Source organism: Lepisosteus platostomus, chromosome 20 (genome assembly GCF_059453375.1).
Source record: "Lepisosteus platostomus isolate fLepPlt1 chromosome 20, fLepPlt1.hap1, whole genome shotgun sequence".
Classification (NCBI taxonomy): Eukaryota; Metazoa; Chordata; class Actinopteri; order Semionotiformes; family Lepisosteidae; genus Lepisosteus; species Lepisosteus platostomus.
In genome coordinates, this window is record NC_142630.1 from 14378751 (window position 1) to 14405406 (window position 26656).

Here is a 26656-nt window from a genome sequence, read left to right on the forward strand (position 1 = left end):
GCCCCCCAGCTACACCGAGTTACCCGAGAGGGCTGGATCCGGCAGGCGAGGTGCACAGTGCGAGTTCGGAAGTGAAGGAGTTCCTCACGGGGGTCTTATTTTACTCTTGCCTTCATCATCACATTGTGAGGGGGTCTGTCCCCAGCGCTGCACAAACTGACTGCCTCCGGGTGGGAGGAAAATCATCTCCACTTTAAACGCCTCAGCACTCAGCTGTGCTCGGGGCGACCCGGTGGAACCCCAGGGTCCGGCCAGCAGCAGTGCAGTAGGGGAAGGGTTCAAAAGCGACTGGGCCCCATTTTTCGTGACCCAAAAAATGCAGCATAAGCATTTCAAATTTATGACAGGAGAATGGAGACACTATATTCCAATGAAGGTAACCAACACACTGTAAATCCTGCCAATAGCTCATTTCTGACCTTGCGCCTCCTACCACGGCCCCCCACACTGGCTGAAGAGAGAGGGACCTCCCCCACCTCACACCCCCTGCAGAACAGCTGGGCCCTGCCCCCGGTCAGGGCGCCCTCTGCTGGTGGCCGGGAGAGGGGCGGTCTCCAAGGCGGCTTGCTCTGGGGTCACCGCAGGGCCCAGCTGACGCGCCCAGGAGTGGGGCCGGGTGACTCAGCCCCCAGGGAGAAGCGGGGCGGGCATGTGAGTGCGAGATCCGCCAGGGGCCAGCCGAGGGCACCCGCCGCCCGCTGCGGGCAACCTCCTTTCGCAATTCCAGCCCCGACGAGCTGGAAAAGGGAACTTGCTCAATCGTTAACTTTACACAAGCTGCGTATCCACCTGCTCACCACGTCGTACGTTACTTCAAGAAATACACTTCTGTTACAGGGCTATGCATCGATGGGCTGCCTGTTCTTTGTGTAGGATTACAGAACAAGAATGATCTTGTTCTCCCAATGTCGGGTTAATAATTATAATAATAATAATTGCTTATATAGCACTTTTCTGGACACTCCACTCAAAGAGCTTCACAGGTAATGGGGATCCCCTCCACCACCGCCACCAATGTGCAGCCCCACCTGGCTGATGCGACAGCAGCCATAGTGCGCCAGTACACTCCCCACACACCAGCTCTCAGTGGGGAGGAGAACAGAGTGATGAAACCAATTCATAGAGGGGGATTATTAGGAGGCCATGATTGGTAAGGGCCAATGGGAAATTTGGCCAGGATGGCAGGGTAACACCCCTACTCTTTTCGAGAAACGCCCTGGGATTTTTAATGACCACAGAGAGTCAGGACCTCGGTTTTACGTCTCATCCGAAGGACGGCGCCGGTTTACAGTATAGTGTCCCCATCACTATACTGGGGGTGAGCGCCCCCTGCTGGCCCCACTAACACCTTTTCCAGCAGCAACCTTGGTTTTTCCCAGGAGGTCTCCCATCCAGGTACTGACCAGGCTCACACCTGCTGAGCTTCAGTGGGTTGCCAGTTGTGAGTTGCAGGGTGATATGGCTGCTGGCTGTCTTCTTAACTGCTTCCAGTCATTTCCAGTCATTAAGAATTGAGGGACCCTGTTCTGGATGTGCTGGAAGTGACTGGAGCAAAGGAACGGACTACAGCACAGCAAAACAAACACATTCAGTTCCTACAGCAGGCAGGGCCTGCAAGCGAAGAGTGAAGACAGCTGGGCCAACAACTCTCTGCACCAAGAGATTACGCCCCGCTGGGGGCTTCAGACACTTCCTCTTTCTTCTCTTTTTAAGGGAGCCATCACAGAAAAAGGATGATCAGCCTTCTAAAATGACGAGCCGAGTAGCAAAGCATTTATTTGGCTGCAGTTCCTTGGAGTCCCTGCAGAATCCACTGTTCAGAGCACAAGCAAGGCGAATACACAATCCAGCTCATTAATTCACAAATATTGACTTAACACGGCGGTCACTGCCGGATCGCTTCCAGGACACACGAGTTAGACAATCACAGGTTTTTTCCGAACTGACTGGAAGCAGTTAAGAAGACTAGAATAACTCCCTTTGATTATTGTATGGAAACCTGGAAATCCCACAAGATTCCCAACGCTATTTTTTAAAACAGCATTTTTCTTTAGTAGAAAACCACCTGGACTTCACGACACAATTACATTTCGCTTCCTCCCTGGAAACGTCTTCTAATCACAGATTATAGGTGCCTACAGGTTTTACAAAACCCATCCACACTTTGAAAGACAGAAGTGCGTTTGTGCTGTACCCTCTCTCCAAAGCAGTACAGAAGCACCGCAGCCAGTGGCAAGTGCAGTTGAACTCCATGACTCTGAAAACCTTCACTGCCATCATTTTTTAAATCTAAATTGCAGTATGTATTCAATTCCAAGCCGACGGGCAGCCAGAGAACAGACCTGGTTCAGTCCACCAGCTCAAAAACCGCCACGCTCTGGGTAGCTCGTCTCCGACAGGTCTGGTAACCCTGCAGTGTTCTGGAAAGACCAGCACCACAGATTCAACTCAGCGATCTGTGCCGCAGCTGCTGGGAACTGGGAAACAAATCCTGGAGGTTTCTGTCCCCTTCCATGCCATTCACCCCCAGCCAGCACTCCGAAGTGTCCCGCGCGGAAACAACACGTCACGTTGTTCAGCCCCCCTCCCACCCGGCTCAGCGGCTGCCCTGTTGCTTTTCCAGAACAATCCCAGTGTTTTCCCACAAAGCCGCATGAAAGAGGATGGCACACCCTGTGTCGCACGCTTAGCTCTTTCCCGAGTTTCCACCGCCCTCCCGAGGTTCGGAGGCGGCAAAGGCCTTTTCGTCCTCTCCGGGCCGAGCCCTGCTGCTCGCCGGGCTTTCAGTCCCCCCCACGGCTAACGCAGGGGGGGGAAGAACAACCTGTCCGGGAATAAACAATGCAGAACAATCCCGCCGCCCAGCAGCCGGTGGTGAAGGGCGGCTCTGTCCTTCAGGCACTCTCTCGCACATTCCAGGCATTGTGGGGATAGTCGGGGCCTGGTACCGCGGAGATGCTTTTCCACGTTCCTTCCGAGCGCAGGCAGGGGAGGATTCAGGGGGGAGGGGGCTGGGGTGTCGTGTGACGATGCTGTCAGACACGCCAGGCGGCCTGGGGTGAAACTAGCAGAAAACACAGAGCGCTGGTGGACCCCAGTGCCACTCTCACTGAAATACGCAGCGTCGCAAGGCATCTTCACAACAGCACGGACAAATCACGTTCACAGCTGTTGAAGTACGAGAAGAATGAATATATTGATGAGCGCATTCTCGGACATTCTAGTTCAAAGACTGGGATCACTGTATTTGTAACCTCAGCGACATTTCGTTGCTTTCACAGGTTTCATTATTGAACCCGGGGCCTTTACATACTGTAGCGTATCATTTTGAAAATTGCTTAACACAGAAGAGATCCTGTGTCAAGACATGTCTTCAGCTAGAGCCCGGCGATAATTCGATAACGATAATTATCGCGATATAATTTTCCTCGATATAATTTTAACAAAAGTTCGATATATATGTTTACGCTTTGCGCATGCACACAAAATACTGTGCGAGTCCGCGTGCGTGTTGCAGACCGGGCAGCTAACGGATTTGTTTAATGTTTCTGCCGTTTGGCAAGTGTTCTTAAAATAAAGAGTTGTTTAATTTACCAATTAACTGTCTGGTTCCTTCAGCTTTCACTCAGGAGAAAAAATCTGCCTTTAAACTTGAAAGAAATAATGATTTGACATTTATCGGGATAATTATCGATATCGACTGATATGAAACGTTTTATCGTGATAATGTTTTTGGCCATATCACCCGGCCCTATCTTCAGCACCAGCGAGACAAGAAACCTGCGCCTTCTCAGCCAGGCTGGGTGCACTGGACTACATCAAAACACACACACAAAAGAAATGGATGGGCTACAGATGTGTCTTCACTGAGCACAGCCGCAGAGGCTGGTCTCGGTAAACAACCAGGAAGGAGCGCAGAGCCAACAGAGCCGGGCAGCTCTTCACTGTTCGCAGACACAGCAGAGGTGTTCATCAGGAAAGCAGACTGGATACAGGATACAACGCCACAGCGCCATGCAGGTGTGTCTTACAAGTTGTTTCTCCGACTGCAGTTACAGAAATGCTCTGATGCAATTCAGACTCTTTATAGGGCTGGCAGATTACAGATGACATTTTTCCAATTCTCATGCTGGATATTCTACCAAGTTCATATCACCCATTCAGAATCGGTTTTGCTCACACACTGTCTTTTCGTTACCAGCTAGACTCCCAACTTTGTTGATAACATTGTTGAAGAAAGAGGAACAAAAACAGATGTTACACCCTCAGCAAATATTACACTTGCTCCTTTTCACCACACAGAGCTCAGGTCCCTAAGGCTGGTTCCTACTTGGTAAGCCCAGAGCTGTGAGCACAGTAACGGCACGGGACAGAGAGAGAGAGAGTTGCAAGAGGCAAATCTTGAGTGTCACACTTTGTACTCTGGTGCAAACTTCCAGCCAGATCGAAGCACCGATACCGATGTGTTGTGCCGAGTCAGAAAGGCAGCCATCACTTTCCTCTCCTGCGGGAGAGACGTCCCTAGTCGGGGAAAACAAACAAACCAGACCAACCGACAGAGCATTCCTTGCTGGAGTGGACCAGATTGGAAGAAGTCAGGATGTCACTGCAGGGAGACCAGTTAGAATCAGCTCCAAAGCCAGGAGGAGTGGGCATACTGCACCGTCCTCTGGCGGGGTGAAAAGGGGGGTCGGGGGGTTATATGAGGGCAACCTGCAGATGAAGCCCTAAGCCCATCTTCCACACTCCTCCTTGTTCCTCTCTGCACAAGCCTTCCGTTTCCTGTGGGCCAGTCCCGGGAGGGGCTGCGCCTTCCCCCTATTCTCTGAGCTCGGGCCAAGCCCATTCCCTTTCCTGCCCCCGACCCCCCCCTCCGCCCGAGGAGACTCTCGCACCAAGAGCCCGAGAGGGAAGGCCGGTTAGTTAGCTCGGTGCTTCTCGGTCCTGTCCTCTCATCTAACCGCCAGTGCGAAATGACACCCACAACTGATCCATTTACTCGTTTAGGCTTTTCTCTCAACACGCAGGCCTTGGTGTAAAAAATACCGCAGTAGGGTGGCTCTCAGTCCTGGGTCTGGGTAACCCCTGTGCCTGCCTGATTACAAGCCAGCTCCGTTCTTAGTCACAGGCTCGTGTATTTCAGTTCTCTATTTGAGGCCCTTTCAAAATTTGCTTTCAGCTCTTTAAAAGCTGGATGCAGTTTGTGATTTGTAACAATGCTAGTGCGTTTCGGGGCTGCCCCATCCAGGTGCGCCAGCTGAACTATAACCAGCAGGACTTACGCAGAAGGAACAGTGCTGGCTCACTGGCTTGCCCACCTGTGTCTGTTCATCATCAATTCATCACCTATTAAGAGCTGTTTAAAAAGGGAGAAAATTCTTAGCAAGCTGAGGACATACTGCAGAAAGGTCTGCTCATTGAAGTTCTAGGAAATAATGTATTTTTTGGAACCAAGAACCAAGTGCAGAAGACAAGTCTAAAGTAGCCACCAGATCAGTTACAAGCATCAATCAGCACTCACTAAGGGCCCAGCTGACAGAGCAGTCCTCCAGCACCAGGAGCTATGGAGGCACCTCAACTAAATAAGAAGCATCCATCCCAGTCCTCCCTGGACCTGATCCCAGCGCAGGACAGCAGGGGTACACAGAAATTTAGAATTAAAGCACGCACAATTAACCAGAAATGGTTTCTCAACTCTTGCCGAGGCAGAGAGCTGCCGGAGATTGTGAGCGCCCGGGAGGCAGTATATCTTCTTTGGTTCAAGTGAAATATTTAATGACATAACTGATTTGGTGTCTGGCCAAGCCCTGAAAAGCTGAAGGCTTCAAGGCCGCTGTCAAGCACGGAGAGGCCAAGCCGTCTGGCCTCCACCCCCCTTGAAAAAGCAGCTCAGTTACAAGCGCCGTGCAGCAGAAACGTGCGAAGGAGTGGCCTTGGGACCTTTCATAAGCCTTTCTGGGGTTTTTTCTGTGGATCAGAACCATGCACAATTTTTCAGGTTTATACTCCTGAGCAGCATAAAACACAATTAATTGGTTAAGGTACGACCAACAAAAAATAAATCAGAATGCTAGTGTAAGAGCCCCAGGATGTCCTGTTAATCTTCTTTTGGTTTTGTAGCATTAGCAGTTGATTCACAAACAAAAGAGCTGAAAATATTTTTGAGAATTTAGCCCCAGAATGCAGCCCATCAGTGTCAATGTGTTCTCGATACCTCTGCCCTGCCCTCCTACAGAAGAAAGGGGCTGACCTCCAGCCACAGATAGCCAGACTGAGAGGAGGGGGGAGGGTGTGTCAGGAAAAGGTGAAATGAGAGATTTCGTTGCCTCATCCCTGCTGACAGATTACAAGAAGGAGAAATGTGCCTCACAGCCCTTCTGTATTCTGAGCTGGATTAGGAACCCATTTGCAATTGCTCAGCTTCTTAGAAGATGAGATTCAAATCCGCAACCCAGCCTCTCACAAAGAGGGCTTTGTTTCTCCTCAAACCCCAAAAGAGAGAGAACTGGAAACGCCACATACATAAAACATAAACCATGTACTCCCACATACAGCCAACAATGCGACAAAACACACTAACCACAAGCAGAATATCTTCACGTGAATTGTGAGTGATTCACAATTTCACAGCACACTCCAGCACAGAAAAGGGTACGAGCTGGCTGGCTGGTTTGAAGAAAGAGGGACTGGAGGAACTAAGGAAACTGTGGCTCAGTTTTCTTTAAAACTATCTCTGGGATGAAGGAGTGTCTTGTGTCATGAGAACTCAAACAACCTCAGAGTCTTGGATCCAGCTGATTCAAGTCTCATGGGATCCTGCCGTTCGAAAGGATCAGACAGGGGACGAGGGCAAACGGGTTCAGTACCTCTATGTGTGATTTCGAGACCCCAGGACCTGACTTCCATCTCACATTCAGCACACTCTTCTTCTCTAACACTCGCAGAAGGAGAAAGCAGTCGGAGGATAATTATTCAAAGTATTTCCAGACGATACCAAACAGAGGAACAGAGGCCACAGGCTGTGGCAGCAAACTCACAGGATCTTGAACAGAATCACCGAACACAAACACAGCCTGAAATCTTTAAACACGGGATGCCATCTTGCGCTTTCTGATAAGCTTTTTAAAGTCCACGCCGTTCTAGTAGAGATAAAAGATTTCACAACCAAACCAGCTGCTCCGACACTGAAACAAACATTTAAACCAACATGCGAGAAAACGAGAAATCAGAGCCGAACAAAGAGATGTTCAGCTAAGCGCTTTTCAGAGTGTAGGTCCACATCCTTGATTGTTGTGGCATCCTAGTCCTCCATACATGAAACCAAGCAGAAATAGCAGATGACAGGCAGATGTGTACCTCCATATCTACTGTACATCCTTGCAGATAGCTTCCTGCCAGAGCTCCTCCGATTAGAAAGTTCCTGAAACCTCAGCTTCACTTTTCGTCAAATCCCGTCTTCATTGCTGCCCCACGGGGAGGAGAGGAACATCTGGGAGAGCGGCGGAGCTGCCAGGAAATGAGGCTCGCGCAGCTCGAGAGTCTCCTCCTCCCGTTTCCCCTGCGTTTCCCCGGCCCTGACATCACCGTTCCTGCCTCTCCCTCTGCCAGGCGCACAGCGGCCTCCTGGCTCTGCCAGAAACGGAGACGGGGGACCCCCAACACCTCCCACACACCCCGTCGTCTCCAGTTCCCGCATACATCAACACGCCAGCAGGAGAAAAAAAAAGGGCAAATGTACAGTATTACTAACTCCCTGACAACTCCCCTCCCCGGCTCATCTTTCCAGACCCCTGCGGGGGAGAGCAGGCGGGTGAATGTTTAGACAGATGCGGCAGGACTTCGGTGTTTTCTGGAGGGCCCGTGGGCAGTTTCCCATGACCCCCTCTTTCGGACACGCGCCCCTGCGGGGTTCTCTCAGCCGAGGGTGGGGTTTCACGATCTCGAAGGCGACCTTCTCGAGTGTGTCAGCCCCACCCTCACCTCGGAAGGTGAAGAGAGAGCAGTTTCAATGCGATTCGGAAGAGGTCTTTCACGCAGAAACACACATCTCTCGCCACCAGCGTGCCCCTAAACCAAAGCTGTTTCGACTGTTTTTTACAGAAATACACAACAGCTTATCTTGAGTCCAACTCCGTGTGCTATCTTCAGGATGAAAACACCAGGCATTATGAGAGAACAGCTTATAGGTCCAGATTTATCCGCTTAACAAATCCAATTCAAGTCCTCAACACCTACATATCAGCAAAAAGCATTGTGAAAATTCATTTGTGTGTCTGTTACACCAAGATCACAATAAACTTCATTTTATATAGTGCCTTTAGAACCACAAAAATAAAAGAACCAAAAACACATTGAGAGGAGACAGTAGAAGGGGACATGGAATACAGTGGGAAAGCCAAGGGGCACACAGAACCAGTTCAATAAAAGCCTTTGTAAGAAAGGTTTGGGTCTAGATTTGAAGGAGCTCAGGGAAGGGGTCTCTCTCTGGCACCTTTGGGGACTGAGTTCTAGAGCTCTGGGGAGCAGCAGCAGACGGCCCTGTCAAACACAGAGTGTGGACAGACAGCAGACCAGAGTGAGGCACATGAAGGTTGTGAGGCGGGGAGTAGGACAATAATAACTCAGACTGGTACTGAGGTGCCAAACCATGCAGAGCCTTGTCGGTGAGCATCGAGATTTGAAGTCGACACAAAACCTGACAGGAAGCCAGTGCGGGGAATTCAGGACAGGAGTTATGTGATCACTTGCACTAGACCTGGTCAGGAGTCATGCGGTCGTTTGTTCAGTGTGGATACAGATAACCCAGCAGCGAGTAGGGCGTTACAGTAGTCAATACGAGAAAAAAAACCAAAAGTGTTGACAAGATTTACAGCAACAGTTAGTGGCAACATAGGACGTAATCCGGTGGAAGAACGATGTTTTGACTACATGTTGCACATCTGTATCCAACGTCAAGCCTGGATCAAATATCACTGCCAAGTTCTTCAATTCTGATTGAAACTCAAGTGCAGTACCATCCACAGACAGGGTTACTGGGTTACTATTTGGTCGACAGGAAATCAGGAAGTCGCCATCCATGCTTGTATATCAAGATGTCTCCAGCCTGCCCCTGAGGAACCCCTGAGTCTGCTGGTGTTCACTCTAGCTGGGCCCTTAGACACTGCTACTATTTGCTCCTGAAACTGGCCTGCTTGCTTATTCAGACCTCCTGAGCTCAGGCCTTGGTTTCACAAATACCTCAGTTCAAGTACATGACTTCCAGCCACTTCACTTCAGCACACAGAACTCCTCCAGCTAGGAATGTGCTCCCTTATTGCTGAATAAACAGCGCCTAGGAAGCGTCTTGTTTATGCTGAGCAGACCCAGGCGGGGGTGACAGTGCCTCGCACACGCTCAGAGCTCCTCTTTCTGCTTCAGCTCAGGGGGTGCCGTTTCATGTTCACACACCCGAAGGAGGGCTCGACAATTTGCACTGGGCTGATGGTAAGAACACCCTCCCCATTCAAGTGTTTAAAAAAAAAAAGAGGTGAAATCACAGTAAAAACAAAAACCGGTAACAGCTGAGGCACATGAGCCTGTGAATTCAAGAACGTGGCGGGAGGAAAACCCAGAGACCGCAGGGGTCCGACAGAACCGGGGGTCCGCCGCACTGCATTGTGAGTGTGAGCTCAGCTGTTCCTCGGGGCTGTGCTGCTTGCAGTACTCCTACTGGCGGGAGGGAGGCAGAGGGAGGCAGAGGGAGGCAGTCTGCTGCTCACCAACTATCTTTTGCAGACGGTGCATGGGTTGTCTGCCAGGTCCTTTAAGTGGTGTGGTTTGCATTTCATGTGGTCAGAAATGCAAAGAGCCTCACTGCCTCCCCAAGCAGGTCTGCACTCCCTACTCGAGTATCATGAAAACAGAGGCCTGCATAACACAGATTACCTTAAGATTTCAATTCCAATCAGCTGATGCAATACGAAAGGACATGAACTTTTTGTTTTGCCTTTCCCAGATATACTAATGAAGTGGTCTGCTTGCTCAGACAGCTTCCGAGCTGTCCGGATAACCTACCACTAGGTGGCAGCACAACGCATCTCAAACACCAAGAACCACGTGGAACACAGGGCCTATGCAAGACTACCTACCATATGTTTACCCTGCCATTATCACAGCCATAACTCAGCTACAGCTCTCCAAATTAATCATTAATGGCTTGCATATGTTTTCTTTCCCCTTTCTCTTTGCTCTGCAGCCAGTTTAACACGGCATTCTTTTAAAAGAAAGCACAACTCATTAAATGCAGTGTTTTCTTCCTATTTTCCCTAAAAATATTACTGGTGAACATTACAGCTCAGTGATCTAAGGACAGACCAGAGCAGGACCGTTTCTCCTTCAAAGAGTAATTAACAGCATTTCTATCCTTTGTATCGAAACACACAAACGGACTTTCGCCCCCAGTGCCTTTGCTTGCTGGGATAGGCTCCGGTGTCCCATGAGCCTGAATCAGGGGAAGCGGATGGAAAATGGATGGACAGGCCTCACATTAGATCACATAGATCAGATGCACACAGGCTCATGTTACAGTACAAGTCCTACGAGGGCAGGCTGCACTCTACCTGACAGTTTGGCTGAAAAAGCAGTCAGACCATTAATCATGAAGCCGTTTCTATTCCGTGCCACATCACGGCAGCTCGGCTCTCTCTAGGAGGTGCTCTCAGACCTCCGGCGTGGCCGTGGAAAAGGAAGGATGTGTTGCTCAGCTGAGAGAGAAAGTGCCCTCTGAAGAGGAGAGACCAGACAGGAAGTGATCGAACCCCAATAACTGAAGAAGGGGTCAGCCGCCCCTCCTCTGCCCCTTACCACGATTCCATCCCCACAGCCTGAAGCTCCAGGAAAAACGTACAATCCAACACGCGCACACAGGCCGCCATCGGGGGAAACGACACCCTGAGAACTTCCAGGAGGCTGAGAAGCCCCGCCCCCCACTCTCGCCCAGGCCCCGCCTCCTCCTCAGCCACTCCCCTTTCTTCACAGGATCCCCTCCTTTCACCCCCATTCACAAAAGGCATCCTGGTCTCTCCTGTCACTCCCACAGCCCCCCCGCGGCCTGTCCTTCTGAGCTGTGTCTGCTCGTGGACGGCCGGCCAAGGGCAGAAACAAGCGTGAAGATTGTGCTCCTTTCCCCCATCGAACTCTCTTCCCTGCTCTCCTGACCCGAATCCAAATTGTGCACCCAGACATCAGAGGCTCATTAAAACCAGCCCTGCCAGATTACTCCAAAATTAAACTGACAATCGCAGGTCTGCGCCAAGGCAGGGGAAAGGAGACAATCGTGACGCTGAATAAAGCTCCACCATTTTTCTCATTTTAATTAAATTAACACGGAGGATCGTTGGGGGATTGTCAGCAGCCTTGAACAGCTCTGTCTTTGTGGCCGATCACCCAACAGGGAACGTATTCATGAGCAGACACACTTTGCAGTGTTGTTTATGCAAAATATTCACCTGCAGGTCAATGTCTGCACACACTGTGCATACAGCTACACTCACTAATACTGCAGCGTGTGCTGGGTTGCATTTCCGAGGCACACAGCTGCAATTTGCATCTCACCACTGTGCTTTTAAAGCGTCTCTCGAGCTTGACCTACTCCCCCAGTCCTGCCTTGCAGACTGCCTGGGTTTAAAATACTGACTGGAGCTACAGCACGTCTCCTGACTGGACAACAGAACTGTCACAACTAAATCACCTCAACCCTGGACATCCTCGAGTCAGAATCAGACTTCTGTTCTGAGACAGCAAAGCGATCAACCTATTTCAGCAGTGCTTGGGCACAACCGAGGGCCTCACCTGTGGCTATGAAAACGATTTCAACGGCAGCTCTAGTGCCATATCAGCACAAAACACTGGTGTGTGTGTGTGTGGGGGGGAGGTTTTCTGCTCATCAATGAAATACCTAACTGATCTCTCCTCGCTAAAAGAACAACTGGAAAGTTAAGAGTGAGGCTCATTACATCACACAGCTACAGAGAAGACAAAGATAGACACTCACTTCTCTGTTCTATGCCGCACAAGCCACAAAAAATCGAAATCTCTAACCAATGACTTAAGCCTACAATTAAGATAGGAACTACTTTTGATGCATTGTTGGCCCAATCTGCTTAGCAGGTGACCCCGCCGCTGCAGTCAGGAGTTTTGCTACGAGCACACTGTGGCTGCAGGAGCAGTAACCACAGGGACAGGGGCCGGTGGGTAAGGCGCTGTTGCTATGGTGACCCGCGCAGGAGACCCGCGGTCGTCCGCGTTCAGCCACCGCTCGGCTTCCTAATGGGATGGACGGTAAGCCGAGGAAGCTGATTGTGCAGCCCGTTGTGCTCCCAGAGCCAGGGGGGAATTAAGGAGCAGCTGTCCGGAGGGCTCTCTCCTCTCTCATCCCCACGGCAGCACCTGCTCGCCGGCCACGACCGCGGCCAGAGAAAAACAGAACTTTGCCTGGAAGTTCAAGCCCAAAACCTGTTCATGCAGGGGCTGTGATCTCAGGCAATGCCCAAAAGCTAACGAATTACACAATCACTGCTGTTGTAAAAAAACTTTTTTGTTCCACTGGTGCCATTTGAGCAGACTAACGTCTCTTCTCCTGCTTGCAAGCGCTGCACAGCCTAATTCAATATACAGCCAGGGTTTATAAACCTACTGGTCTACAGATACAAAGAGAGCATTATTCCATCTGTGACTTCATATCTCTTATGAGCCTAAGGTTCCAACAATATCAATCTGTGGAATGTCTGCACACAAGGCGAAAATACCAGGCCTCCCCCACAGTACAATGGTGTAAATAATTCTCAAGCATGTCATGCCTCCATTTCTGACTGCTGCTTGACAGAAGATGGAACAGAACTAGCCCCCTCTCCTCTCTGCTACAGTAGACACAGAAGAGCCCACTCCTGGCGAAGAGCTATTAGCGTGGAGCAAACACGTTGTCTTTGCAGACTGCTTAAAGCTGCCATTATAATATTGATCAGATAGCCGTCGGAAAGACTCATGTTTAAGACCCACCTGGCTCTGCACGGATTCTATACGTTTGCAGCCAATATCTGAGTTGGATCTTTTTTATCGATCGGGTTTTAAAATGCCACTCTTGCGCACCAAAGCCGTGTGGGTTGTTTCAGAGATCCTCTCGAGAGACTATTGTGGGCTTCTCAGTGGAAACAATAGTGCAAAACCTGCTTCTCCGCGGCTTCCTGCTGTTCTCGGGCCTGAACTCACTGCACCCACACAGCACGCAGCCCCAGTTTCTGCACCATGGAACCCTCTAGTGCAACAAGATTCACCATGACAAGAGAAAAAAAATGGGCCAGCTTGATGTGACAAGTTCACACCTGAAATGTCATGAGTTCAGTTTTCTTGGAAAGAATCTAGTTTTGTGACTGAACCCACACCTACAATCCACCTTCACCTCACCTAATTATTTCCATGCGGATCACAAATTCACTGCCAGGTGCTCTGGCTGCTGCAGATGGTGATACAGTTCCCACTGCACATACTGTAGCTAATACACCTCTTCCCCCGGAATCTGAACTTCAGGCCTCTGAGCGTTTCGTCAGCTGGAACATAAGAGGCTTATGTGTAAACAGAAGCTGCCAGAGCTTTGCGCCGACTTAAATGTCCAGCAAAACAAACTATGGGAGGAGGAAATGGATTTGGCGCCGATAGGTTTCGCTTTCGTTAATATTCTGCTCCACGCTGCTACTCTCGAAAGGGGCTAGGTGCTCTGTGCTGTAGTATCATACGTTTATTTTTTGTAATCACTGTTCCTGAGGTTATATAATGACACCACTAGTTAACTGAAGAGGCTCAGCCCTCCCCGTCTCCTGTATTACCACTGTAAAAAGCAGAACAGATCCCATCTTTCCTCTGCTCCATCTACACTCAGAGAAACAGGGCAGGGAGTTATCTGCCAGCTCTGTGGAAATTCGAAAGCCTTTCTGGGCGTCAATAAGCCTACATAGTGTCCTTTGGCACTTATTTCTTCAAAGACCTTAGAACCAGCTGTATCCACACAGACGTAACACAACTTACGTATCACAACTATGTTAAAGGTGTCTAGCAGAAGGGCTCATACAAGCAGCCCAGCCTTGCGCACCTCCAGATCTGACAGTGGGAAATATTCCTGAACTTTCACTTCCAGACACCCTGAAAGGCACTGGTCTACAGCCTCGGCAGAAACGCAGTATACATGGGACGGGCCTTCCTGTAAAAGTTCCGCTTCACGGACACCGGTACGTGAATTATCCCGAGCCCGGGCACGCAGGGACCGGAGCAAGAGCTGGAACGCCGAGGGAATGCACGGGCTCTGCCATGGGGCCCTGGAGGAGAAGGCAAGATGGCACTGCCAGCCTGCAATTACCACCCGTTAGTGGAGCTTTTCTAAGAAAATGAAAAACACTTAATCCCCGAGTAATTGCTCGATTAGAGGCTTTGGAGTCCATCATTAAGCAACAGGAGCTCGTAAAAATCCACCCTCCCCTCGCAAAAAAAAAAGTGAATCCTTTCTTATTTCACTTTTCAATTAACATATCACTGGGCTTTTAACGATCCCAGAAGAATGCTTGTTGGTCCAATTAGAGCTTTGCTCTCTGCATAACAGCCTGTTGTCCAGCGAGCAGCTAACAGGATTAAGGCCGCAGCTAATTGTCAATACTGTGCTGTGCGGCTCTCATGCCTGGGGGTTTTCTCAAGGGAACTGAAACCAAAAACCTCCACAGCAGAGACAGATAAGGAATGTTTCATGAGCCCCAGCTTTTCCCTGGATGAGCTCCCGTCATGAAACCTTCACTCAATCATTCCTTCTGCTTTATCATCGAGTCACACACACTCCTCTACAGTTTCCTCTGAGGCCGTGAAGCTGAAAGGCACCCAAGTCAACAAATCTAACGCAGAACTTTCATATTCTGCTCATCCAGTGAAGAGACGTTGCCACTGCGCCTACTGTACCAGCGAGGACTGCCAGCGTCCGCCACCCAGAACCTGCCCGCCTCACTCATTCTCAGGCTATAAGTGATGAGGTTTCTAGGCTCTTTGCTTTTTTAGTTTCTCGTGCACAAACACAGACCGTGCTTCTCTGACGCATCCAAGAATGTCGTTTCTGACTGCGCATTGAATACCTTACTTCTGATCTTGACATCTGGGCTGCTGTCAGTGCCCGCCTGTGCCCAGAGCTACAGGGAGAGAATCCCTGGGTCACACCCTGGGTGCTACATAACCACTCTACTAGTAGAAGGCTGGCTTCCCAAGTACCACAGCTATAAAAATAAAAGATCAGTACAGTGCAAATGGCTTCTTCCCCAGAAATACTGGGGAAGCAAGATTCTGTGATTATCAAGGCTTATTTTTTTTTACAACAGCATTGGAGCTTTTTTTATCCCTGGCTGCAACAGTAAAGTGCAACACTTAAAAATACACCAAGACCTATCTGCCAATGTCTGATAGACCTACTCAGTAACTAATCTGATTAAGAACATAAGGAAGGTTATGAACTAGACACGACCTCGAAATAGTTCAGTTTCACAAAATAAGCAACACTACTGGCTTTAACTACATGTCTTGGTAGCTTGATCCACATTACCACCACCCTTTGTGTAAAGAAATGCATCCTGTATACCATCTTAAATACCCTCTCCCTTAGTATTCTCCAATATATCCTGTTGATTCCTGAGACCTTTGGATGGATTGCCATGGTCTTTGAGGATTTTGAATACTTGAATCAAGTTTACACTGTTTAAGATGACCACCCAACTCTGATTTATAGAACTAATGTGACAAAACTAAGTTATTTAGTTTATAAAATGTCAGTTTTACTTTAATTTGTGAAAGCGCTACAGAAACTGCTGGTCCTGCTGTTTTTTTTTTAAATGGACTGAGTAATTTCCTGTCTTCAAATGAGACCTGAATATTTTCCTGCAGGTCAAAGAAGAGTATGTAAGCAATGCTTACTTGGGATTCGCCAAACTGAATTCTGAAAAAAGGAAACACAAAAATGAAATCTTTGCACCAGCTAATCTGTCTCGCTCTCTTCCACGTGGACTCTTCACTCAAGCTCACAGGGTAATGAGAAGGCCGTGATGAATGTCTTGGCAAGCTCCATACTCCGTGATTATAATTCAGTCTCAGCACTCGGTTGTACTGTACTTTGCATTTGCTTTCATTTTATAGCTGGCTGACGAACCAAACTAAATTAGAGGAGAAAAGGGATCGTTTTTTTCTGAAGCTTTTTTTCTTAATCCTTGCACCAGTGGAAGAACACAATTGCAAAAAATGAGCCATTCCCATCATTCCCTAATCTGTGCTAATTAGAAAAGCTCCTTTCTGATTTCTGATTGTGGTGCAAAGCACTCTGAAGCTTTGCCGTAAGACTGCACTCCACTCATAAGCTAATTAGCCCGTTTCCCAGACCGGTGCTAATTATATGTACTGTAATAACAAACTGGCAGTAACTACAGTAAATTACATAAGAGAGAGCAAATCATATAGCAGACAGTGAGAACAGTGACTTTCTTCTAGCAAACAAAAACATTGACATGTAACAGACATTACCTATGGAGACAGCACAGAATCTGAAAGGACAAAGTGCTGGGCAGCCTGCTTGAGTAAACAAGCTTCATGTAGATGTTTATACCGCTACAACAAAACAAAAAGAACATACAAGTACCGAGACCTGCCAAGATCTCCGTGCCTTCACTCGGATCATTTTAACACCTCGTGAAACATGTGAAGGACAAGCAAATGGAGAGATGAGGTCTGCATTTCACAGGCCCGCGCTGCCAAAACATTGGGGTATTTGTTCGAGCTCAGCTGGCACAGCCTGCAGCACGGCGCACACAGACGCTAATGAGGTCTGAGGGAGGAAGGGAGCTCTGCGCTGGGTCTGCAGGCAGGCATCTGCAGTTGGCAGGCTGTCGAGTGCATCTGCCGGTACTGTCCCGCTGCCCCGATCTGACACCAGTCGGTCCTGTGAGTCAACCATGATTGCCCAACGCCCACACCCCCCCAGCCCTGTGCAGGATGCCCGCTTGACTCCCTGCAGGAGGACCAAGCTCTGCAGCCTGACTCTCACTTAATTTACTCTCACTTAAATTACAGGGCGGAGCGCGATAAAAATAGCTCAGGGGGGGACTGAATGGTGCCACCTCTACCCTGGAGTCCACTGCCGAGGCCCGCGGCGGCTACTTCTCCAGCGGAGCGCGCTGAAGAAAAACCCCAGGTGGAGCCCATTTCGGGAGGATGCCCGTCCTGCCTCGAAACCTGCCATCTGTGATCTTTTCCTTTTACAGGGGCTAAAAAAAAAAAACTGCACCGAAACTGAACAGCCCCCCCAGGAGAGTTCTGATCGGGCACCTACTGTCGGGGGGCTGCACTCTCGCTTGCGTCCCTGGGCCACGCACTACTTTCCCTGCCCCCCCCCCCGGAGCACGAGTCCGTATCGGAGCGAGTGAGTCACACAGCACAGCCGGCGCCGGGTCCCACCTCCTCCTCCAACACTTTAACAGCCACTCTGCCTGGAAGCACTTGTGAAATAAATACAGGCTGTACAACGCCAGCCAGGACACCATCTGCTTTGGGTTTTTTCCCCCCTCTTGTTTTTTCTTGTTTTGTTTTTTTCCCGAAAGCACCTTTGCTGACATGCGGCTTTAGGAGTACCAATTTGCCATCAGCACGAGGCGCACGGCGCTGTGGGAGCCCAGGAAGGGGCCTGCGATGGGGCAGGCCGCGCGAGCCCATGTCATTGAGTGCCTGGCAGCACCGATCTGCTCTTGGCATTACAAAAGGTACAGCTGGCGCAGGGAGGCGGGCAGGCTAGGAGAGCAGATGACTGGCAGAGCGCCTGTGATTCTCCTGATGCATAGCAATCAGAGCCGCCCCAGGTTCGACTAGCAGCAAACTCCTGTGCAACCTGCACCTGTGGAACAGCAGTGCCACGTGTTTCACTGAAGCACACGCAACCCAGTATCTGCTAAAAGGCAGCAGGTTCAAAACCCGAAATGGACCAATTACTGCAGTGCAATAAGGATCTTATTGGTCTCAATGAAGGCAATGGAAAGTTGCGCTTTTAGAACAAATCAATGTGGATAGACAGCATGTCAAAGATTGCTCTTCGTGAGCAGGCTGCCTGGCATTTCAGCAGTCTCACAAAGAGCTACAGTCAGTGCTTGGAAAGTACAATGCCAGCACCAAGAAACACCCCTCCAAATTACAGAGGAACCTGCAAACAGCTCTCAGACGTTTTTGACAGGGATGTCAAAAACATCGAGACGAAAAGGAGGGTAGGAGTTAGCCAACTTTTTCTGGAGCTTCCCTGGGGACTGTGATTGGCAGAATTGGGACGTCCCTCTTGAGCCCCAGCAAACCCGCCTCAGAAGGGAATACGGAGACACCATCACAGTGCACTGAGTGGTGTAATTAAACCTGGCAACAGCATCCAGAGAGACACTACAGCCATAACACGCAACAGGAAATCACCCGGCAACAAACACTTATTAACCCGCTTAATTGTGCTTAGTAATGGGAATCACATGTGTAATTACCGCCGAAGAGCAGGGCACAAAACTCCCAGCGGAAACTGTTAACCTTGGCTTCAGGCTCCACGTACACACTGGGGCCAGATGATACACTTGACAGGGGAAGAGAGCCACCTGGGTACACAGACAGCGGACAGGGTATGGAACAGAGCACCACACCATGCTGGGTGGTGACCTGAGTTTCCTGGATCACCGAGCCACTCTCTGCACATTGGAGAGCGCAGAGGTCTCTGTTGTGACTTCCTCTTTCCTGCTTCCTCTGGGTCAAAACAAATCTGGGGCACTGAAGTAGGTCTGTCACTTACAGGGCTGAATCGCTTTCTAATGCTGTGTTTCGCTCTCAGGCCAGGGCGGGGTGGAAAAATACAAAGTACTCAGCTGCAAAATGTCATCTCCCACCATTTAAAGGAAAGTCTTCCAGGATAGAGAAAACGAAACATGTCTTTTACATAAAGAGCGGTAGGTGTCTGGAACAGGTGGTCGCAACCCAAACTCCAGTGTCCATCAAACATCAGCTGAAGGAAAATTACAATCCACTTTCCTACCAAACAATCAAACGAGGGAGATGGGCTTAATGGGCTCTTACACTCTTATGTTGCAAATTAGGCACAGCTTGAAACCTGGGGAAAGTAGCAACACTGGCACCCATCCCTAAAGGAAAGCTGGTCACATCAGTAACTCAGAGTCTGCTAGCACCCAGCTCAGAAAACCCTACAGCCCTGATAGGAGCTTTGCACCATAACTCCAGAGTCACAGAGCAAGACAGAAACCTGTCCCAAATTCCAGAGAGTGGAGAACACCGTGACTGAAGCCATAAACACAGCCCAGGCTCATGTATATGAATGAGCAAAGCCTGGTGGCAGGTTTGCTGTGCAATCAGAATGGATGGCCACAGCCTAAACTGAATCTGAGTTGGCCACAGCACTAACCACTATAACGTCAGAAGAACCACAGGCCTGACAGCGCTCTCAAAAACCAAAAACACAGCATTTGCGAGGACGCACAGACTCCAGGCCCTGCGATCTCTTCCCTACCAGGCTCGGAGGCAGACTGGGCTACCCCTGCTGAACAGCAGGAGTCTGCGCTGCATAGCACAACTGGAGCTGCTGCACACACCTCTCTATGGCTGAGCACAAGGCAGCTCCAACTGTTCAAACTGGCCTTCATTTATTTGCGAGATCACAGATGAACAAGGCAGGTCATGCAACAGGTAGAAAAGAGGAAACACCGTACTTGCCAGACATAAAACACATTTATCAATCTCAATGGAGCTCCGCAGCTCTGTGCCTGCAAACAGTAATTACAACATTTGCAAAAAGCACAGCATGGCACTGCAACAGCGCATTCAAGCTCAGGGTGTATTGTGCATCCTCACAAGCAATTGTCATGATCCCTGAAGAAACGTCAACAGCTGGATTTTCACAGATGTTGCAAACGCAAGCAGAGGAAACGAGGATGTGAGGTTCCCCTGCCACTGGAAGAAGAATGGAGTATTTTCAACAGGAGCGGACAGCTGCGGCTTTTCATTTTCCTCCAGGACAGCTAACGGAAGGTCTGTCTTCATGCAGCATGAGAAGAACAGGATCGTTTCAATGACTGACGGAAAGAATGGCTGTCAGAGGAGAGGACGAGTTTTAATATGGTGTCTATTGCACCTTCTATTTTTAACGGCTTCTGAAAGGAAAATGCATTTCCTACAGGGAAGGATGGAGGCTGAGTGCTCAAGATAGCAGGCTTTGTATATATACCCTGCTGCTGCCTGCTGCTCAGGCGCTGCACAACGCACTGCGAGGTCAGAACTGGGTCAGCAAACAAACAGGGTCCAACCCACCCAAAGGCTGTCCGGCGCTGGCCAAAGGGCAGAGCAAAAACAGCTCCAGGGACCACCAATCTCCACCCCACACACAGCTGTGCTCCAAACCCACAAAATGAAGAACCAAGTGACATAAAGAAAGTCCATCGCCGACATCTGGAATTTTCATTGCAAAAATGTTTAACTCTTAAACCCTCACAAGGAATAAAAATGAGCCCAATATCTGGATTTTGGTCAGTAAGAAACTGACCTGAAAGGCTGAAGAAGGCCTACTAAAGACATTCTCCTGAAAGAGTGATCTGGAGCACTCCTGTCCAGACCAGGGCCTGGGAACACCTGCTTGCTAGTTATCGAGTTTGCCTTTATAATTAGCACCTCTCTCATTCTCTCGATATAGAGCTGCTCATCCCTCTTTCACAAGCTTAGATGATTAAAGCTTCAAGACTACGAGGCCTGTGTCTTCAGTGGCTCACCTCAGCAGTGGGACACACTGCCTGGTTTGTGCTCCTGAGCCAGGCAAAACGGAGAATTAGGTTTAGGCTCTGGGCATGCCAAGTGTCGGGTTTTGGGCATCTAAGCTCGCAGGGATGGCTGTAATAGGTCTGGCTTTCTGTAAGGACAGAAACAGTGAACACAAGAGCCACAGCAAAAACTGGAGCATGGCCTTTGTACTCTGGAACAAGCTGCTGCACTCAAGTTACTCCAGTAAAAGGTCTAAATGGGTACAAATGTTTTGGATAGACGTGGCCAGCCAAATAAATGAATAGTAGTTGACATTTTAGTAGTTAACAAGGAGCTAACTTGATTAGAGGATTGATCAAGGATCTCACCCAGCAGTCTATTGAAAGAGGCGAGGGTATCAGCTTCAACAACATGAGTGGGCAGGTAATTTCATACTCCCACCCACCTCTGCGTAAAGAAATATCCTTTGCTCTCAATGTGCTTTCACCTGGACATTACTCCCCTTCAGAAGAGGGGTAATCAATAGACACACACTGCTCTCCAATCCCAATTGCACCTACTTGGGTTTTGCTAACTGGAGAGAAGAAAAATACTGGACTGGAAGCCTACTTTTTCTGGGAGAATGGCCAAAACTAGTCCCCCAGCTCTGGGGTGGAGGTCATGGTTAAAGTCAGCCCATGACCCATGACCTCTGACCCATGACCCATGCAGTTAGTGGAACGGAATGAGTTTGAGCTCCATCCTCTTCCTTCCCAAATCACTGTCTGGATCACAACGGACAGGCAGCGGCCCTCTCACATCATTTCTTGAAAATGATTAAGTATCAAAACCACCATCAAACACCGCAGACCAACAAACACAGCCCTTCCTCCTGGCTTTCCCTGTTCTTCTTGGCAGCCAGTTCTGTGACAATGAGGTAATTATGAGGGTGGTGAGATCATTCCAATAAGCTAAATTTCCAAGAAAATATCCTGGCTAATCACCTACACTGTCAGCACCAAACAAACAGTTTGTGGAAGCGTCACAGAATATGTGTTTACATTTTTTTCCCCGTGAAGTGCATTATTCCCTGGAAGGCCACGCACAGTTGCCGCAGTCTGCACTGATCCTTAACCCTTTCATTCTTGGAGTTTATTATGCATTTCATTTCAATCCCAAAACTTCCATCAGCACTCATGGGCGTCACCTGCATTACAGTCTCAGCCTCACTGATAAAGTAATGGGACTGTTAAAAGCATACATTTATACACCCTCTGTGTGAGACATGTTGGGTGATTATCTCCAAATATTACAACTGAAGACATATCTGAAAAGGCTGTCCAGGCCCTGTACAATGTGACCATCAGGGTGAGCCATCCATAAGGAAATACCTCTTGTATTGGCTATAGATCAGCCTGATGGTCCACAAACATGTGACCCCCCAGGCTGGCTCACTAAAGGAACAGGTATTCCTGAGGAAACAGAGGCCAGAAGGTGAAAATGAAAACTTGCTTGCTTGACTCTGTACGTGGTCTTGGTTCAAGGAGGTGGATGTGTTCAATGCAAAACCCAATCAGGGCTCCTTTGTCCCAGAAAGGACAGATTTCGCATGCGGCTTTCAAAACAGTACAGGAGGCTATAAAGTGCTCTCCAGGCTATGAAGACGTACCCTTTAACTGGCTCAATTCCCTCCATCTTCAGACAGGCAGAGTTTAAAAGGTAAACCAGTTACATCTATGGAGAACAAATCATAACCAAACATAATCAACTCACACCTGAAGAAGGCTCCACGGCCGAAATGCTGCGTTTTCTTTTTTCTCCTTTCAGCATGGAATAAACCTATTACTTGTTCCACAATCAATTCAGGGAACATTTCATGAATTCTGGTTTGCTCGACAGACCTGTTGGCCGTGCTTCGTCTTCTTCTCACTTCTGCGATGCTTACCATGCCTGTGCTGTCTGGGGGCACATTTCACCGGGACGACTGACTCTTTTTTTTGCCTGACACTTGTGCTTGTTAGCAGGGCTCTCAAAAGCCAAGCAAGTTGTGGCCCAGGTCAGTACGGGGATGGGAGGCCTCCAAGGAGGGGGCTAGTCAGGGGGCTAGTAAGTGGTACTCTTCCCTCTAGCTCAGAAAAGCCAAACCAGGGCCCAGTATGGGACACTACACTGTTAGAGGTACCGTCCTTTGGATGAGACATTTAACCCAGGTCCTGACCTTGGGGTCATTAAAGATCCTAAGGGCCTGGGTAAAAAAATAAGCTATTACTGGGCTCCTGTGCTTCACTCAAGAGCGGATGAAGTGGATTCCCACCAGCATGTAAAGCTCTCTGGGATCCTTACAAACGAAACGCACAATACAGCATAAACACAAGGAATTGTGTCCTGACCTGCAGTGCTCTTTTACTTTTTATTGATTGTTCATTTCGTGCGTGCCCTGCTTTGTCTTCTGTGCAACAGCAGCACAATCTGCTTAAAAGATCATCACAGATGGCTGAGTTTAACTCCTGACACCAGTGACTTCAGTGTAAATAGTACAGGGGGTGACGTCTGGACCAGACTTACCCCTGTGAGTGAAGTACACGGGGTGTCCAAACACCCTAAACACAACAATATAGACCCCCTAAAATCTAAGGACCAGCTCCTGGTTTTAAATATCCTCAGATTGTCATCCTTCGGCTGATAAAACTGTGGTCATGAGCGCACTGGTTTTAACATTCGGAATGGCATCCTTATTATTAATAACTCAAAGTAACTGCTACAGGCGCTGTAGTCTCTCCTCATCGATGATCGGGTATTTCACCATTTTAAATCATTTCTTTCTAAATGAATCGGGCTATACGGCTAATAAACCACCAACAGTTACAAAAAAAACACAACGTCGTGTTTTCTCTTTTTTCCTTTCCTCTCTTTGAGAAACACAAGTGGCTGCGTGCATCAGCGAGTATGACTATAAATGGAACAGCGCTGCAGAGGCGTCACTGCTGGACATCTGAGGAATGCCCACCTTCACTACCATCTCGTATGCCAAACAAGGAGGGCAACTTTATTCTTCTGTAATCTTGTCCGTTACGCATCTGGAACGAAGCCATTATGCACAGGCTCAACGTGTTTCTGCACCAGCATGAAGAGGTTGTGCGAGATACTGTTTTGGCCACACCAAAAAAAAAAAAAGAGGGTAACTAAGCGAATGCAGAGATTATGAACAGGGAGTCCCTACAGCGTGCACTACCACCCAGACGGCTCACTTGCAAACCGTGAGCATCCCGGTCTTACCAAGGCGTGCTCGGCTTGCGCGTTATTTCAGTTTGCGTGGCCCGGACCAATGAACCGGGAGGGCGACACTATACGTCCCGCGACGGCCCATCAGACTCATCGTTCAACACAAAAACCTCCACCACTCTCACGATGTATTTCAAACCCAGGACCCAGGGGGCACACAGGACCCCTTTGTCAGACGCGGAGCCGCGACCCCCGGATCGAGGCGGCCCAGCAGAAACCACTTTCTCTCCGGGAGCGACTGACAACCCGGCCGGGGCTTCAAACATGAGCTCCGCTTTTCGCCTAATAAAGACTGTTCGCGCGAAAGCCAGTTTGCTTTGTCCCTTATTTTAAAAACACAATGCTGTCATTCTGTTTGCCTCTAAACCTCGGCCTTGTCTATCATACCCCGTTAGAAAACAGCTGAATATACAGCGCTTAGCTTAGCTTAGCTTGGACCCGCATTTCGCAAAAAGATACCGGGGCGAAAAGCTGTGCTTGAACGGAAGGGGGATATACCCTGTGGTGCGTCTTACTTACATGTTTGTCGCCGAGGTCGATATAAGCAGCTGTTCCAGTTTTTCTTATCTAGCAGTCAATTTGAATAACAAAACAAGTGTTGTTGGGGGTTTTTTTTTTACAACCTCCGTCCGTGCCGGACTCACTCTCTCTCTCTCTCTCTCTTCCTCTATTCGGTGTCCCGGGGCTGCCCCGTCGTTAACGCGTTGTCCCGACGCCTCAGCTCGGAGTGGGAAGCGTTTCCTTGGGAGAGACTGTCAGAAAAACGAGAAAAGGCTGCCGGCGCGTCTGCGTGCATCCCCTTCTGGTCGTGTCCCGCCGTCCTGCGTGGAAAGAGTCCCGGGCACCTCGGCTCTGAGGCGACGTTAAATCCTCGCCAGTGTCCGTGTCCTCCTGTTGAGCGTGGGACCGTGTGTCGCTCATGCACCCTGACGCCCAGCAGCGCAAGCAGCCCCAGTGCCGAGCGCACGAAACAGTATGGCAGAGCCGGAGCAGGGGGAGGGGACGCACCCGGCGGATTAGATCGCTCTTCCTTCGCGTTCAGCTGCTGAAGAGGGAGCGGTGGCGTGTACCGCTGTCGGGGGGGTTGGTGGAGGAGGAGGAGGGAGGACGGATTGGAGCCGCAATTATTTATTCCCCACTTCGTACCAGCTTCTTCAAAGACGGGGGTAACGTTTAAAAAGACCGGAGGAGGGACGCTGGAAAATATAAAGAGTCGGGAAACGTCTGCGGATTCCCCACTGCAAGCCTTATGTGAGCGGCAGTGATTAAGCTTTTCACGTCCCCGTTTTAGTTTCATCGTAACGAAGATTTCGTGCAGTTTGGGGAGTAATTCTCATTAATCATAGAGAATTGTGAGAATTGTTTTATTTCATAGAGCCTAGATTTTCTCAGTGGTCTCGAAAGGATTGCTTGCATAAGGCATTGTACTCAAGAGTGCTGCAGTAGGATACCCAGCAGTATATAAGTGCAAATATAAGTTACTTTGAATAATAATAATAATAATAATAATAATAATAATAATAATGTGTTCACCTCATGCCCAATAAGAATACTGAGAACCAGGAATCAACAGCAGTTGGAAAAGGCATGAATCAACAACAAAATGACAAAAAAATCAATAACAGTGATAGATTGTTGTCTACTGCATTGGACAGAATTCTCTCTTGAGGGTTTCCCCCATGTGAACTGTTTCAGGCGTTTCAAGGCATGGAAATGAGTACATTCGAATTCACTACATCATTAGTTACAGTCCCTGATGCCTGGAAGGCATTACATGATCAATTGCTGGACAGTTACTATTGCTGATTGGTCATTGCTCTGTACCTTTAAAAATCAATGGCTGACCTAAACTGTGGACTGGTATACTGCCCTCTTTCTTCAGTAGGAAAACTGCTGGTCACCTGACTATAGATGACCAGTTTTACTTTTATACAGTTGCACTTGCTTAGGCTGCAGTCATGCTTCTATTTGTTCAAGGCCTGAAATGCTGGAGAGGACAGCTTTCCTTCAGCCTGGGATTAAATTCATCAGCTCCATCGAATCTACCAAGACCTTTTATTTTGTTGCTTTCCCACAGCTCATCTCACACCTCACTGTACCTCTCAGTGCTTTCCCTGTCCTTTGCTCCAGGCCGCATAAGGATATACAGCACCAGTGTGGACGTTTCATATGGGAACAATCTGCTTTTTCCAGTCTGTTGTGGTGCATCAGTAAGTGTCCCTCTCCTCAGGCAGAAGAGGCCAGTGCATTAAGTCTGTGGCACCAGCATGACAAACGACAGTTATTCCGCCTTCTGGAAGCTCTCGGCACACAATTGGAAAACACATTTGGTTCCACACCACGACGTGTGACACAGAACAGACCCCTCTGGCTGTACCTCCACCATGGGGAGTAAGCAGACGATTAAAATGCATCCTACCCATCTGCATCTGTGTTTCACTGCGCCGTTCGTGGAGAACTCCAAAATTAGCACAGGGCGGAAAAGGGGAGGTGGAACATTTTATATGCAAACAAAGGACCAAGTAGAGGGTTGAACAGAGCCGACAACTAATTTAAAATGTATAGG

At 49.0% G+C, this 26656-nt stretch overlaps 1 protein-coding gene across 6 annotated transcripts in view; it reads right to left on the bottom strand.

Annotated features, from left to right (window-relative positions):
• Positions 1 to 26656, bottom strand: part of ripor1 (RHO family interacting cell polarization regulator 1) — a 76674-nt gene that overhangs the window by 27952 nt on the left and 22066 nt on the right. Inside the window, exon 1 of one of the 6 annotated variants that reach the window (XM_088614056.1) lies at positions 24610 to 25146. The exons of 1 other annotated variant lie outside the window; for it this stretch is intronic. Coding sequence is in view for 3 of the 5 variants with exons in the window: in XM_088614054.1 (XP_088470180.1) it covers positions 7357 to 7375 (19 nt within the window). In the remaining 2 variants the exon portion in view is untranslated. Of the gene's footprint in view, positions 1 to 2342; positions 2591 to 7356; positions 7520 to 19929; positions 20105 to 24609; positions 25147 to 26656 lie in introns of those variants that run through there. 4 more of the 6 variants (XM_088614055.1, XM_088614054.1, XM_088614061.1 and 1 more) reach the window with 4 other exon arrangements.